The 16,034-nt window shown below is 36.4% G+C and overlaps 2 protein-coding genes across 2 annotated transcripts; both read right to left on the bottom strand.

Annotated features, from left to right (window-relative positions):
- Window positions 1-4,334: 4,334 nt before the first annotated feature.
- Window positions 4,335-5,177, bottom strand: LOC145655093 (myeloid-associated differentiation marker homolog). Its single transcript, XM_081708886.1, has one exon. It carries the CDS (start codon window positions 5,175-5,177, stop codon window positions 4,335-4,337), a length of 843 nt encoding a protein of 280 aa, XP_081565012.1.
- A 2,517-nt stretch (window positions 5,178-7,694) lies between these two features.
- On the bottom strand, window positions 7,695-9,293 carry LOC145655091 (myeloid-associated differentiation marker homolog). The gene has a single exon (XM_081708882.1). The coding sequence runs from the start codon at window positions 8,874-8,876 to the stop codon at window positions 8,163-8,165; it is 714 nt and encodes a 237-aa protein (XP_081565008.1). The 5' UTR covers window positions 8,877-9,293; the 3' UTR covers window positions 7,695-8,162.
- Between the last annotated feature and the right edge of the window lie 6,741 nt (window positions 9,294-16,034).

Genomic DNA, 16,034 nt, shown 5'->3' with positions numbered 1-16,034 from the left:
TTGGTCAAAAACATTGGTTGTCTTTGAGAAAAAAGAAAGGTGTTCTCAGAGAAGTAAGAAACCAGAGTAAAGAAATTCCTCTCCTGTACAGCTGTAAACTATAAAGATGCAGCAACAATCTAATATTGATCTTTCGGGGTTGTTTTATCAAGCAAGACTTCAGTGGAGTGATCATTTTAAACATCACCTCCACCCTCATTAGACTCACCCCGGATCATCACGATCGCTGAAAAGGAGGAGCTGAATTACACAGTGTGAAACTTGAGCCTTCTCCTCATCTGTCGTAATGGCAATATAAGTTAAAAGAGATTCTGAATCTTGATGGGTAGACAGTTAAAATTTAAGTGAGAAAGGTAACATCACTTATGGAGAATCCTGAGATCACAGTAGTAGCCAGAGTACATTGGGAGGCTATTCTGTTCTGGCCTCAACACTGTGCACATCTGTAGTAAATTCAGAATTATTAAGTTGTTATGGAAATGGAAAATAACTGTAATAGTAAATAATAGAAAAACAGCATGGAGAACTGAATGCTACCAAATAGATAGAGAGAATTGGCATAGCTTGTGCAGGAAATGATGCTAAGTCCGAATGCAAGATCTCAACTTTAGCGTGCTTAGGCAAACACATTGTTTGAATAAAGTTAATGATGAGTCAGCTTTCTTTTCTAGGTTGCTGTTGGTTAAATACGTTTTTGGACAACTACTTTGCAGTTTAATTTTAAATTATTGTATCTTGGATTAATATATATGGACTTTGAAACCTAAATAACGTACTTCCAAACTCATGTTTAAGTCATAGGATGGAAGTGGCATAACAGTAATTTGTCCAGACAGCTGTCCAAAGTCTTGGAGCTGTTTTCCTGTCATAGAAAGGTCCCTGCTAAACAGGTTTCGCCTGAGTGTTTAGGATTTGCTAACAGCTGTACTCACAGCTTTTCTTTAAAAGATTCATACTTTTATCAAAATTAAATCCAATACAACTTATCTGGTTATAATAAGACATCTTAATATTAGGGTCTTCATGGACAAATAAAGTTCAAAGCATCTTTACCTGCATGCTCAAACCATGAATTTGGCTGTTTTCTGTATGTCCGGATTCACATCATATTTTATAATTAATTCTGCCTACAGAAATCAGTTTTAGTAAAGCCTGTGGGAGTAAAGATCTGTTGCTTGCTTCCAGCATTTTGTACATTAAATAGCCTGTTCTAACCTCTCATTTAATGAAAAAGGTGGAGGAGCTATGACTCATGTAGGTTTAAATTCAGTCAGACAGTGGAATTTTCTTAACAATGTTAGCGAGCATCCTCCCTGTTTGTTCTTTTGGATTTTTCTGTTTGTTTTTATTGTTTTTGTTTGGGTTTTTTGTTGTTGTTTTTTCAAATAAGTATCTGTATTTGTTTTTTTAAATAAAAAGAATGCATTGCATTAATTCATGTAAAACATAAATGTCTGCACATCTGTCACAACATCTGTAGTAATTTAATTGATCCTATAACCTATGAAATCATCTTTCCACCTCCTTTTGAGATGTTTTGCTAGGCTTTTACTAACACCAAGTTCAATTGTTGTTTCTGCCTTTTTTCTAACATCTTTTTCTTGTTTGCTTGACTGAAATTAATTGAAGAAAAAGACTTGTCCAACTTATCTTTAAATAAAATGTTGGAACTTTGACAGGATATTGTGAATAATTTTACTATATAAAGAAATGCTGATAAATTTGACTATACAAATATATAATATTTACATAGAAATATTTTCTATATAATTTTACTATATAAAAAAATGCTGGATATATTATCTTGTAAATAGTCAGACTCATGAGGTTACCATTTTCCGAACCTCAATTTCTTCAGATGTGTAAGAAAATTGCAAAATAATTGCCTCTACTATGGTCTTGCAAATACATTGTGTAACGCCAAGCAACTTTTTCAATTTTTTCAAAGAAGGATCACACTGGTGTGTGGTAGAAAGGTAACATTTAATCCTTGAAACATTTCTTATTTAAGGCCATTCATGTTTGGAATGTATGATGGTCTATAAATCAACATTTATACAGACTGATTCATATTATTTCAGTGTGCCTACAAAGAGATGTTTGAATCCTGACACTGCTCTTTCTTCAGATGATGTCCAATGCTCTTGTCATGGATAATCAACACACACACAAACATATACACAATTGACCCATTGCTTCTATATTTTATTAGGATTAGAGTTCAGTGATGTCTGTAGTGTGAATTTCCCTATACTTTAACAATTTCATAAAATATTGTCAACATTTGTTTTCACTTGTTTCATTATCATTTTGGTGTCTTCTGTATTTCCAGATTGTAGAGTGGATCATTTACTGCAACATTTAATCTCGTTGTCATGAATTACTATTTAACAGATGATGTATGCTACTGCCCACTGACATTGGAGGGTGGGGGTCACACCCCTGAACCCCCCAGCAAGTTCAGTTTTTGGACCTTTGTATTTCTAAAGCCAAGCATATGACCATGCACAGACTAGATATTTATGAATATTTACAAAGTCAATGTGCTGCATCTTTTCAGTAAAAAAATATATTGATTTACATATTCAAAAGGGTGCTACACCCCTGCTACACCCTCCAGTGCACCAGCCTTGCTGGTCTACTAACCACTGGCCACGTCCTCTTATTACCTCAACACCTAAGCCCCATTTACAATCTTGTGTGAAGTCTCTTGTGCGAGGCTAAGTTGCCAAGCATTATATCTTTCCATGCCTGTTGTCTTTTGCCTATTTGAGCTTGCTGCGAGTTCTTCTGTGATTACCCTCCATTTGCTATAGCAAAAGGATAAACCTCTGGGGAAAAAACTCCAGTTGGTACAATTTAATGGAGCTGAACCTTGAATATAAATATAGATTGATCTGATGTAATAGGGCAGGATTGAGAGACATCATCTCTGTAAAAACATCTTTTAAATATAAAATAGTCAATTTTGTTTTCTCCTGAAAAACAGCCACCATAATCTATCTCCATAAGGTATTCTCACACCTGCAAATATTGACAGAATGATAAGAGGTATATAAATGAAGAAATCCTTTAGCAGATAAAGCCTAGCCTGGGTCATAGCACTGGATATATATAGCAAATTATTTGACTTCTTCTACATTAGATACAGACAACACTATGCATATGCTGGCAGTTGTTTAAACAGTTCTGAAGAACTCTACACAGTTCTGACCTTTTTAAGCAGAATTATTTGTTATCTCAGGAAAAAGTGAATTCCCTACAAGAGTCATATGTATCAACTAAAAAAGGAACCCAGAGTGAGTATGTAATGTCACAATTTCGATATTGCTGCTGCCATTGCATCCTTGTTATAGGACTGATAGGAAAAACAATTATTATGAGATTTATCATCTCTAATGAATGCAGAGACATTTTCTTTAGACTTTAAAATCATGGCGCCTTGGGGCTGACAGGTTTAATTATGTATGATTTATGTATGATTTGAATAATGTTTTCATATGCCATGAATTCTGTGTATACTCTAATGTGTCCATCAGCAGAGAAGCGGAAAAAAAGAAAAATAAATCAGGATAAAACCATGTAGCTGAATATAGCTGTAGGGTGTGATTTGTGCAACAATACATATACTTGTATGAACTATGTTTCTTTGGTGATGTCACCATAGTCACAGCTTAGTGACCTTTAGATCAGGCCTGTCTTATTTCATTAACTGCCTACAACAGCATTATTTTTCTAGTGAACTGTGAAGCAATACAAATATTTTTCTATTTGTGGCTACAGTCTTTACTGTTTGTGCTTGAAGCTGGATTTGATATTTGCCACATGCAGTGATATCCTATGATATCACATGACCAAAACCTGTCATTCTTGTATGATATCATCCTATGATGTTAAACACTACCAAAACCTTCATTCTTGTATGTTGACAAATCTAATGAGCTTGGCCTCAGCATTACACATTACATTACATTACGCATTACTTACTTTCCAATATATACATCAGAAAAAATGTAACCAAAATAAAATGTTTTGTTATTAGCATGTTACTTTGAGTATTTTGTCTTGTTTTGGATTTTTGGTTGTAAAAATGTGTTGTTTTTTTAATTAGATGGTCACCAAACCTTTTTGGTTTTAAAAATTCTTGTAATTCCACTAACCACAAAAAGGAGGGGAGGTCAAATGTTAATGCGTGTAATAAACAGTGTGGTCAAAACTGCCATTGCTATTTATTTATTCCTTTAAAAAAATTCCGTAGTATATATACAAACACAGTATAATGTTGTTTAATATAAAGAGCAACAGGTGTTTTTTGCACTTTATTTTTCTCACCGCTAATGGGTGAAGAATGCAAGTTTAATAGAGTAAACTGCATCAAAAGTGTAGGCAATGGCATTAATCGCAGTCATAAAGGACACCACCACCAGTTTATCCCAACTACAGAAATGACAGTCAATAGGGCGTGGGTTTTTTTCGAAGGCGTAAAGTGGCCAGATAACCAAAGCACTCATGTACATCACTGCAGCCAGGATATTGTATACAGTAACTAGTTTATCAAAAGGGATGGGAAAGCTTGACAGCAATCTCCCAACAGTGAGGATGATGATGAGCAAAGCAAAGAGGAAGCACAGTGAATATACTGCTATGCACCACTGAAGCCCTGGAAATATGTTATAATTAGAAGGATTTAAAGAGGTGAATATGATACAAGCCACAAAGGTCTCCAGGATCTTCAGAAGACCAGAGAAAGTAGAGAGGAATCCACTGATCTCCCCAGGTCTTCTGTGGGCCAACCAGACCTCTACAGCATACAGCCCCAAACATATCCAGGACAGAACGGAGGCACAAATCTCCTGAAGGCAGGTGGGGCACGTGAAGATGGCAGAATAAATAACTGAGGCAGCGAGTACCATAAGTGTGGCCAGCATGGCAAAGGCTGTAGTGAAGTCATCCCAGGAGATTGGCACCTTGTCACTGAGGTTGGTGAACTCCAGGATGAGGATGAAGAGCGTCATGAAGCAGCAGAAGCACCAGGTGAACATGCACCAGGCCCAGTAGGATGAGATAGAATGGCTCACAGAGGCCACCAGGCTAAAACAGATGCAAGTCAGGGCAGTTTCAAAAATTCGCACAATTCCAACGGGTGAAGTCAGCAATCTGAAATCCACAGACACCATGGTGATCACTGAGTTTTCTATGTTCACACAGATCCTTTCCGTTATATCCGACAATGCAATCCTTCGTGTTGTCCTTTTTTGAATCAACCTTTGTAACTCCAGGGATTCACTAAACATCCAGATTAGTCATCTACATTAGTACATGTTTGTGACCTTCCTTCCCTGTAACCTTTTCTTCCTCCCGCTTTACATTTCTCTCTGTACCACTTGTATAATGGTGGTAAAGCAAATTTAATCTATGAGTTAAAATAGTTCCCTGTAAGTAAATCCTGTGATCGTTCCAAAACAAACTTAACCAAAAATGTCTCTTCCATGTGAGCATAGAAAAAACATCAGCCCATATGAATCTTATCAGCTCCACTTTATGATCTATTTCTAGTATCTTATTGGTGGTTGATTCAATCTTATCAAATGAACAAGGTCTTTGCATGCTGGACTCTGATCTGAAGTCAAACTGCTCTAGAAATTTTAATGTATGTACAATCATTGAGTTAGATCGGGGAATCTCAACCTTTTCCACCTCAGGGCCCACCTGTTTATAACTAGAAAGCAGTTATTTCCTCAGTGATTGTAAAAGCTTTCTTATTCCATGCAATATGTCTGGTTACAAGGTAGCTATTTTTCAGGGCACACTTGGACTGTGATGTTATGGAAACAGCTGTTTGCTTTTGGAGCTTCAGTCCATCGCATTTTCATTGAAAGTACTCCACTGGCTTTGCAACAAGAGTGGGGCGTTTGGTCTCTAGATGTCGCTTTAGTTTTGAAGGTTCTAGCGGTTCATTTGAAAGAGTCCAACTACACTATAGACCCTGGGCTTTCAGGTGAGCATCATCACCTCCCCCTGTGCAGAGTACATTTGACATACCCTGAGTTGTATGTGCGGACAATTTTTTGCTTTTTCTGAGGAACAGTGTTGCCATTCTTTCATTATTTAAGAAACCTCTCTATCTCTGGTTGGCTAATTGTCAGCATCAGTGCCTCCATTGTCTCAAAACTGATGTTGTTTAATTTGCCTTGAGTTACTTCTGTGATATATTTTTATTTGTGTGTTTCTATTATTTATATATTTATAGTTTGAACACAATTGATCTCTTGATTTTTACTTATACTAAATCTTTTTTCACTTATACTTTTATGACTTAAATTGCCATTATCAGCTACAGACTACATCTTTCCCTTGAGGATAAGCCTGCACTCCACTAGAGGGTGTGTCATGGCCCACTTGTTGAGAAACTCTTAGCTAGGACTCAAACCCTTAACACTCTGCTTTAAAAGACTCTGAAATTTCAGGAATACCAAGCTAGAGAGAGTGAATCCTCAAAATCTTCTCCAGTAGTGGTGAATATAGTATACCTGTGTAGCTGGAGTACAGTATCCAGTGTTAAAGGAAAACAACATGAAATGAAAATACATTTTCCTTCTGTAATGTGACATTTTTCCAAATGAAATGATATCATGACAAGATTTGTTTTTATCCATCAGGACTTGACTGGATCATGACACATGACATGATATTACTGGTTAATATTATTTTTCCTTGTCAGTATTGCTGACTTATAAATGACATCTTGAAAATTAGCAAACATCATTGTTGTTTAATGGGAAATTATGAAAAAAATAGGAGTGGTTCCATAAAGGCTACCAGATAATTTTATAGAATAAAGGACAACATCAGGTTTCTACCATATCTATTCAACACTTATGGGATCAAAATATAAGCCTGCCTTTCACTCTGTATGCGCCTTACTCCACCCACTCAACGGTAATTAAACAATTAAACAAACATTCCTCCATATTTTTTTTCTTCTGATATTTGTGCTGTCAATTAGCTTTTAGTGTAAAGTATACAGCAAGCTGTGAAAACATATTTGCTTTTTAATTCTGCAATATTTGACAAATACTTCTGGGATAACCTCTTTTTGTGAGAACAATAAACCTGACATTTGTCAGATTTATTGCATGTGTTACATACCCTCCGTCATAGTACTATATATTATGCAGTACTCTGTGTGATATTCTGAATATTCTAAAACAATAACCTACAGGACTTGTTCAGGTATTTCTCCCTTAGTCTTTAAAGCCCATTGGCACTTTCACTAACTCATACATCAACAGCCCATGAGATTTGTCAGAGATGTCTGGCCATACACATTCCTTCATACATCATAAACTCTCTCGCTCTCTCTCTCTCTCTCTCTCGCTCGTGTTTTTTTTTTTTCAATTAACATATGTATTTACCTTGTTAAACAAAATAATAATAATAATAATAATAATAATAATAACTTTCTGGGTTGTTTTGCTTTGTGAAAGTTTTTATCTCATAGTTATACTGAAGGTTAGCTAGTCAAATGTATCTTACTTATTTAACTTGTTTGTTTGTTTGGGTTTTTTTTTGGTTTGTTTGTTTTTGTAATTTATAAAAAGCGCATCAATAAGACCACTTCAAAATAAAAGGTTCATTTAGTGTGCTCATAAATACTTTTATTTAAGTACTATTATTTATTTTTCAATAAAAAATATAATTAAGGCTAGGAGTATGTCACTAGAATCCAATAGAATCCACTTATGTCACTAGAATCACTGCATACAGTAGGTAAAAATTATTTCCAAAGCAGGCTCTTATAAACATTAATCCATTTAAAAATTGCAGAGTGAATGTACTTTACACAACTGTAGTCAACAATATAGGTAGACTTAATATTACATGAGCATACCATGCTACATAGATGTAACATTTAACCAATGTGATATATGTTTAGCAGATGTGAGTATGGTACATACATTAGCAAGCTGTCCAGGAATTTGTACACAATTTTATCAATTTCATTTATACAAATTTAAGTGAAAACAAAAGCAAAGTTATGATACCTAACTACTATATTTCAAAGAGTGTATTTAAAAGCATTCAAAAAGTATCTGTAAACTTTCTCTTAATTCTTAAGCAGTACACTGTCTGGTTCACATGCAAATTAATGCAGTCTGTTCTTAAGCAGGTGTAATAAAGAACACTAGACGTACTGAATAGCATGTATCCACAATATAGACAATGAGGTTAACACAGGTCATAAAGGACACTACCACTAGACTGTCCCAGGAACAGTGATTGCAGACTTCTGGCCTTGGATATCCCTGAAAGCTGTAAAGTGGCCATATAACCACTGCCGTCATGTACATCATAACAGCCAGTACATTGTAACCGGTGAGCACTTTGTCAAATGGGAAGGGGCACAGAGCTAGCTGCCTACAGATGGTGAGGATGATGATGAGGATAGCAAAGATGAAGCAGATTGAGTAAACTGCCACACACCACTGCAACCCGGCAAAGAGCTTGTATCTGCCTGGGTCAAGACAGATGAAGATGATGCAGGCGATGAATGCTTCCAGAACTTTCATCAGGCCTGGAACTGTGGACAGGAAGCCACTAATCTCACCAGATTTCGCTCGGTTTAGTCCTACTTCCACAGCATACATAATGAAACAAATGCAGGATATAACTGAGGCAGCAATGTGACAAGAAGAAGAAGAGCAAACAAAGAAGGTGGGGTAAATGACCGAGGCCGCCAGTACCATAAGTGTGGCCAGCATGGCAAAGGCTGTAGTGAAGTCATCCCAGGAGATTGGTACCTTGGCACTGAGGTTGGTGAATTCCAGGATGAGGATGAAGAGGGTCATGAAGCAGCAGAAGCACCAGGTGAACATGCGCCAGGCCTAGTAGGAGGAGTTAGAATGGCCCACAGAGGCCACCAGGCTAAAACAGACACATGACAGCACAATTTCCAGTATCCGTACAATGCCAACCGGCATGGTGACGGTGCGAATGTCCAATGTAACCATGATTGCAAAGTCCTTCTAGTACTAGCTTTCTTTTACTGTTCACTGTCTTTCCTCGGGTTAATTTAAATTTGCTCTTCAATCCTTATGTCTTATTAGAGTACTTTGACCTCACTTTATTACTCTTAAAAACATTCCAGTGGAGTATGGTTAGTTATCTAATATTTTCCTACTTCTCTTTAACTCTTCTCATTTCTTTTTTTTTGTCTTGGTAAGTTTTGTCTTGGTATCGTCGTCTCTCCGTCTGCTGTTAGTTCTTCCACAGAGATAGAGCTGTGGGGTGGAGGGAAGGGCGTTCTTTAGACTGCTCCCTGTAACTGATACCTGAGCAGAAGTTATTCCACAAATGGTCATCTGTCTGTAGACTAACAGCCAATAAAATGTTGAATGCATGCTCTTACCGCCTCTTGGTTATGCATGGAGATAAAAGTGTATCCACCAGCTCCACTGTTGTGCAAATCACTAGTTTTATTGACAGTCATGGAAATGAGTCACCAAATAAAGGCTCATTTCTCTGTTTTCATTGTTAAAAGTCTGATTTATGGAGAGGAACTTACAAAGGCTAGTTTCTTTTCACATATTAAACATTATTGTTCTTTTTATTGGAAATGATATATTTAGTCAATAACAGCTCAATTTTCCATTTGGAAATAACTTTTGTCTTTTAAAGTTCTAACAGTTATCTGAGCTGAGTATGAATGAGCATGGAGTAATTTCTTAATCTGCACTTTTGATCTTCCCATGAACATGCTTGAGTAATGTCACTGGCCACTTGCAAATGCCCTCGTTTGGTCTTTCAGCTTCAATAGTGTGACCTAAGTAGTTGATCTAAGGTGTTAAACTTCCACAGTGAACCACCTTTTTAAGTCTGACTAAACCTAGGTGTGGCTCAGTTTGTTATGAGCAAGTATGAGTGAATGATTTACAGCTTTACAATGGGAGGAACCCATGGCTGTTTACATTTTCATACATTTTAAATGCTTTATGGTCAAGTAGAGTCAGTTTAGATTTCAAAGTCTTTTGTTTGCAAATAATGCAGAATTGAAATGAAATTAAAGTTAGTTGAAATCTTTTGGATTATAATCACCCTTGTCTATCAGTTATTTTACTGTACTCTAGCCAGTAGGTGCCCACTTCATAAACAACACTCTTTATCGGAGTAATTTTCCACTCCAATACCTTCAAACTAGCTTTATTCAACAAAAAGAAACAAAATATTGTAAGATAGTAGAGAGATAGTAAGATTAGATAAAGTTAGTATTATGTATATTATAAATATTCATAGTGGCTGCCTGAAAATCATGTAAGGGTCTAAACTGAGAGTTTATGTGAATGCACATGGCTTTTAGTCTATACAATTTGAAATAAGGGAGACCAATGCAAACTCTGAAAAGCCACAAACAAGCTGTGTTTTCCCTGTTCTTAAACTCTGTTCATCTTATTAAAGTTTGGATCAGATGATAAGTTAAATTGCATATGTAAGGGCAGAAAACACTAAACTCTGTAGTTGTGCACAGAAAAATATTTGTGGAACTTTATTCAAATTTTATGATACATAACTGCATAAAGGTGTTATTTCAGGATGTTACGTAAAACAGTAACAAGTTTGCCTAGCTGCATATGGGCATGTCCATGAGCCAGAGAGAGTAGAATGGACTTTGTTCTTTCATGTATGTGTAAGCAAACAGACACACAGCATGCCTGGCCCATATCTGCTACAATGGATTAAATACTTATGTGCACACAGAAATTATTTTTTTATTCTATTGCAATGTTGAATGCTCCATTGGTTTAGTGAATGATTAGAGATTAGGTAACATGGCCTTTGAGTCAACTATGTCACACCCTTCTCCCTGACCAGTCTGTAACCGACAGTGTTCCCCAGAATCCTTCAGTCCTCCAGTCACCAGAGCTTAAAAGCACCTGTTCCTAGTTAAACTTTAATCTGTGTCCCCATATGTGATCTCTTGTTTTAGAGTGGCTTTGCAAAGTCTCGTTTTGGTGTGCCTTGCATGTCTGAGCCTAATACCTTATGTGTACTTACCTTATGATTACTTACCTTATGCCCATCTATATTGTTTATATCTCTTTACCTACCCTAATTTGTATCTGTTTGTTTCTCTCTGTTACCAACTCCATTACTGATAGCGACTCTGGATCTCTCCGTTGCTGTTACAATAAAGTCCCTATTTTTATACTTGCTATCGACTACCAATCGGTCATTGAGAAATTCTGACAAATTGAGGAATACAGATGTTTCATATCACATTATTTTTCTTAACATCCTTTTGTAGCCACTGTTAGTTAACTGTTGGCAAATGCTCTCTTGCAAACTGAAGTTAGCTTTACTTCATTGATATGCTCACTAAATTCTAGAATCGGGTTACTGCACACAGCTATTTTTTAACATTTTATTTAAATTTTGTTGAATGAAATTCTCCATCACTCTCTGCTGCATGCTTGAAGCAAAACAACAGATGAAATATGTATTTCACTGGACTGGCACATTGATAATAATGATTATGTGTTTAATTCATTCAGTATTGTAAACAAAGTACTTATTCCTGCTGTTGTTCTCTGCTGGCTTTAGTCCAGCAGCTACTTAGTCGTGGGAAAGGCAGGCTGTGGGAGCCTGGAGTTAGTATTAAAAATGAACCCTTTTGATCAGGTCTATACACAGCAGGCCCCAAAGTCCATAAAGTAGCCAACCCTTCCTTCATGAATAATGAAGAATGTCATCACTGGTAAAAAGTGTTTTTTGTTTGTTTTTTTTACTATTAATGCACATGAAAATGTAAAAAGCACCAAAAAGACACCTAGGCCTCTAACATGCTAAACAAAGCTAATCATTTCAGTCACAGTGCTAATGACCCTGTACATGTGGAATTCATAATTCTAAATAGAATCATAATTAGAACTGAATATTTCCCTGAACAGCCAGTTTTCAACTGATCACCCAAATTTGTACTTAATGATTCATCTGTCACTTGCACAAGTTTGGATCAACCACACTGTCTCATTTGTAGTTACATAGTTTTCTGACTATTAGCCTATAGTCTTCAATCACTCTAAAGAAGGATTTTGCAAAACCTGTTCTGGAGTAACACATTCCTGTGTGGCTAAGAGATTTTTCTTGCATCTCTGTAATAAAGGACATTTTACAAACTCTTAAACTCATAGCAAAATGCTACTGACAAAATCATTAACAGTTAAAAGTAGCATCAAGTCAGTATGCGGGGGGGGGGGGGGGTATTATACACAAAACCCATACATAACTGCAAGCAGTCAATAACAAATCTCATTTCACTGGATCTGTGCCAGCAAAGTGTGTATACTATGAAAACAGTATAAACATAAACAAACCTTAATCTCATGCCCTTGTAAGAAACATTCTGAACTCTAAACGTGCAGCGTTTAAACATATACACATAGTTTAAACACATAGTGGCTAAAATTTATTGGTTACAAATCCTCCACCTTAGCATGCAGTGCTTGAAAATGCAGCCTGTTGTGCCCCAGAGGTGACCATTTCAGCTTGGAATGAACAGCCAAAACACCACCATAGGTTTCAGTTTGTCAACAGAAAAAATGGGAAAAGTTCCTCTGCCCACCACCATTTGATTATTGCTCTAGTGTGAAGTGCTCAATAATTAGGTCAGGAGAGTTCAGTAAGGTTTGTCAGCTACTAAGCAAACTAAAGTTTTAATAACCAGATAATTTTTTTTTAATGTTATTCCATGCTTTTGCCAGCTTCCTTGGGATTTCAGGATCTAGCATGGCACCACTGTTCAACTAAGTAGTTATTTCACTGCATTTAACAAGTTTGGCACCTTGTGCTATTCTAACCCGTACCATTACATCACTAATGAATACATCACTAAATTGATACAATTAATAATTTACCATTTAAACTAACAAACTACAAAGTTAAACCAATATCTCAGCTGCATTAAAAGATCCTACTGCAGCAGGCTGTACAGAGACCACATTGCCCTTTATAGGCATCGGTGACACACATCTATTATAATGTGACGTAGTCACAGGCCTAGCCTGAGTCTGGGTGTTAATGGCGCCAATCTGAGAATAACACAGAATAATAAATTGTCTGTTAGGTGAAAATGGGTTATGTGAGTCATTGGTATGAAGTCTTATGAAAAACTGGATGAATTAAAGACTGAACTGGGCTGAACTGGTTTTATCCTGCTCCGCTTACAGGAGGTATGTTATGACACTCAGTTAAGTAATATGATATGAATTAACTAATTTATTCTTATTAAAAGCTCATAACTATGTTAGAAAAGTACTTGCATGCAAACAATGTGGCTTCTGAGGAACTATAAAAACAAAGACAATGAACAAAAAGATCAGCAATTTGCATTGCAACACATTACATTGCAGTAACACACTGAGGCCTACTGATTTTAACAAGAAAGACACACCATGTAGGTGAATCATCATTAAACCATGATTAATTATCTTCCACTAATTATATGATAGTCACTGTTTATGGCACAAGCAGTCCAGTCCCCAGATACACATTTTGCATCTCTGCTTCCTTACTTTCTCTCTCACATAAAGCATAGGTTCCTTTTTCTATGTTTGCAGGTTTTATTGCTGAAATAGAAGTTTATTTGGCTTTATTTAGAGAGCATGTTTTTATTGACATATTTAAAAGGTTCCTCACTAAGAAAAAAAAAAAGGATTTGACCTTTTGCTTGTGGCTAGGCTTTCATAGACTGAAAAAGGGAGCACAGAAAAAAACTGAAATTTAGCAAATAAATGTCACTTAAATGTCAAATAGTGATTCAAGACTGCTGTATGTATTACAGATTAAGAAAAATATGGTTATAAATGTTCAAGAATAAACAAAGTAGTTTCAAACTTTCTGCACATATGCAGCATATGTTTTAGCTCACAGCAACACCTTGTGGCCAGGAGTGGAAGCAGCATATTAAGTCTCACTGACCACTTACTTGTCTGCATGAAATATGTTCTCGAGAGAATGGTAAATTAAAAAAAAATGTCTTGATGTTATTAAAATACTTTTGCATTTTTGTTTTGCATTTATCATGCTATTTACATGCAAGTGTACATGCACTTTAATGTATTTTCTATCACTTCATTATATGAGTTAGAATACATTTGTAAAATTTTTATAGTCTCACAAGCTGTATTGTCAGAGGTCTTGCACATGAGGGAAAATAACTGATCTGTGGCACAGTTTATACACACCCATTTTAATTACCAATTTACCAATAAACTTGGTAAATTACCAAGCTTATACACAGCAATTTTAATATCTGAATTCAGTATGAAATATAATTGAGCATGAAATATGAATGAAATATGAAAGACAATCATTTGACAAACATGAAAAGAAAATAACTTTTAAATCATTTAAAAGTGCAAAAGTGCACTTTTATACATTTTACTTTTCTATTTTCTATAAATGTCAGAACTCTGAACCATGTTCCTCATGAGAGTGAACAAATTGCCAGAGTTGGAGTGACACCAATACAGATGTATGGAGTGCAGAGTGATGCTCAGGCCCAGGGCAACTGATTACATTTTTGTGTTGGGGAGATTGCTGTTTTCCCCAATATGGAAACAGATTTTATCCAACCATTCTTGGCCACACAGTTTTGCAAGAAGCACAAAAAGGCTAGTCTGTCCATAGCACATTGCTTATGAAAATGATAAAGTAATAGAAAATACTCCTATTATATTTAAGATGGAAAAAATAGCAATATCAGCAAGTACCCGTTATGTAAATTGCACATATAATTGGCATGAGTAGGCCTACATTTGTACATTCTACCACCAACAGATCCAAATCCATGTCTGTGGCTCCAGTTCAGTAGGCAGTGATAATGCCACGTGCAAGTCCCCAGTGTCCCCCTGCGTAATTACACGTGTGTGAACCACAGCAACCAGGCAGATCCAGAAAGTTAATAAAATATACAATCACCCCCAACTCTATTAAAAAGCCCCAACCTTTTACTTCACTCATTACATTTACAGACTGTAGCCCATAAGTTAGTATGCACACCTTTTACCCTGTTCATCACTGGTTGCTGATGAATTGCAAACAGGCACCTTCAGTAACTGCATTGATCAAATTAATCTCTAAGATATGTATAACTGGTAATTTGTAGACTCTGTAATAAAAAATTAGAAGTGCTTAAGTTTTATTAGGTATTAACCTTCCTGATATATTTTTAGTATTCTGTAAAAATGAAACCCCAGTAACTTTTATTATGTCCTTTATCACATTCTTTTACTGCAGAGCACAGCAATTTGCCATTTTTCTCCAAGTGATATACTCTTGAATAACTGACACATTTAAAGTAGGTAAAAAACTAGAGGTGCCACAGTGTATTGAATTAACTATGTTGAGGCCAGAAATGTTAACTCTAAAAGTAAAAGTTTATTTTATAGAAGTAATCATTCTATTTGAGGATGCAGCTGATGATGCGTTTGAAAGGCAGACGCTGAAACATGCAGGCTTGGATGATGAGCTGCGAGAACGGAGGTGGCAGGTGCATATAAGGCCAGTAGATGGGTATTAGGGGATTTGTAGCAAAGTCTGCCCAATCTTTGATTGTGCAATTTGGTTTTAGAGGCAGTAAACCAAGAGTAGGTATGAAGGAGTTATCAGAAGTATCTGAAAGGACTAGTCAGTGGTTGTGGATGAAGACAGTAGCTGGGTAAATGCACTGTAAAGGAGGAATGCCTTTGGTGTTCAGTGTCCTAGAGACATGGAGGACTGGGTAGGATACTGGGTTTTTGGATAGAACTGGTAGCAGTGAGCATGCATTAACAGTGCCAGTTGAGCTGGGTATGGCATTAGTCCCCAGTGAGGCCAGACTGGGTTTATGTTTAAAGAGGTTTAAAAGTGGTTTAAAAGTGAGCTTGGATGGGAATGGTGCTGGGTGCCAGACCTCACTGCTGAGCCTTCAGGAGGTATCAGGTTTAATTCAGCAAAATACAGAAGAAGGAAGGTGCCTACCTCATGACCCGAGACCC

The sequence above is a fragment of the Electrophorus electricus genome, unplaced genomic scaffold, assembly GCF_041902795.1.
Source record: "Electrophorus electricus isolate QZ-2024a unplaced genomic scaffold, ASM4190279v1 Scaffold171, whole genome shotgun sequence".
NCBI classification, from domain to species: domain Eukaryota; kingdom Metazoa; phylum Chordata; class Actinopteri; order Gymnotiformes; family Gymnotidae; genus Electrophorus; species Electrophorus electricus.
This window is presented reverse-complemented; position numbering and strand designations above follow the sequence as displayed.

Bases quoted from the DNA above. Each gene is read 5' to 3' on its own strand.
- LOC145655093 (XM_081708886.1), bottom strand. From the start codon at position 5,177: ATGGTGTCTGTGGATTTCAGATTGCTGACTTCACCCGTTGGAATTGTG.
- LOC145655091 (XM_081708882.1), bottom strand. From the start codon at position 8,876: ATGTTCACCTGGTGCTTCTGCTGCTTCATGACCCTCTTCATCCTCATC.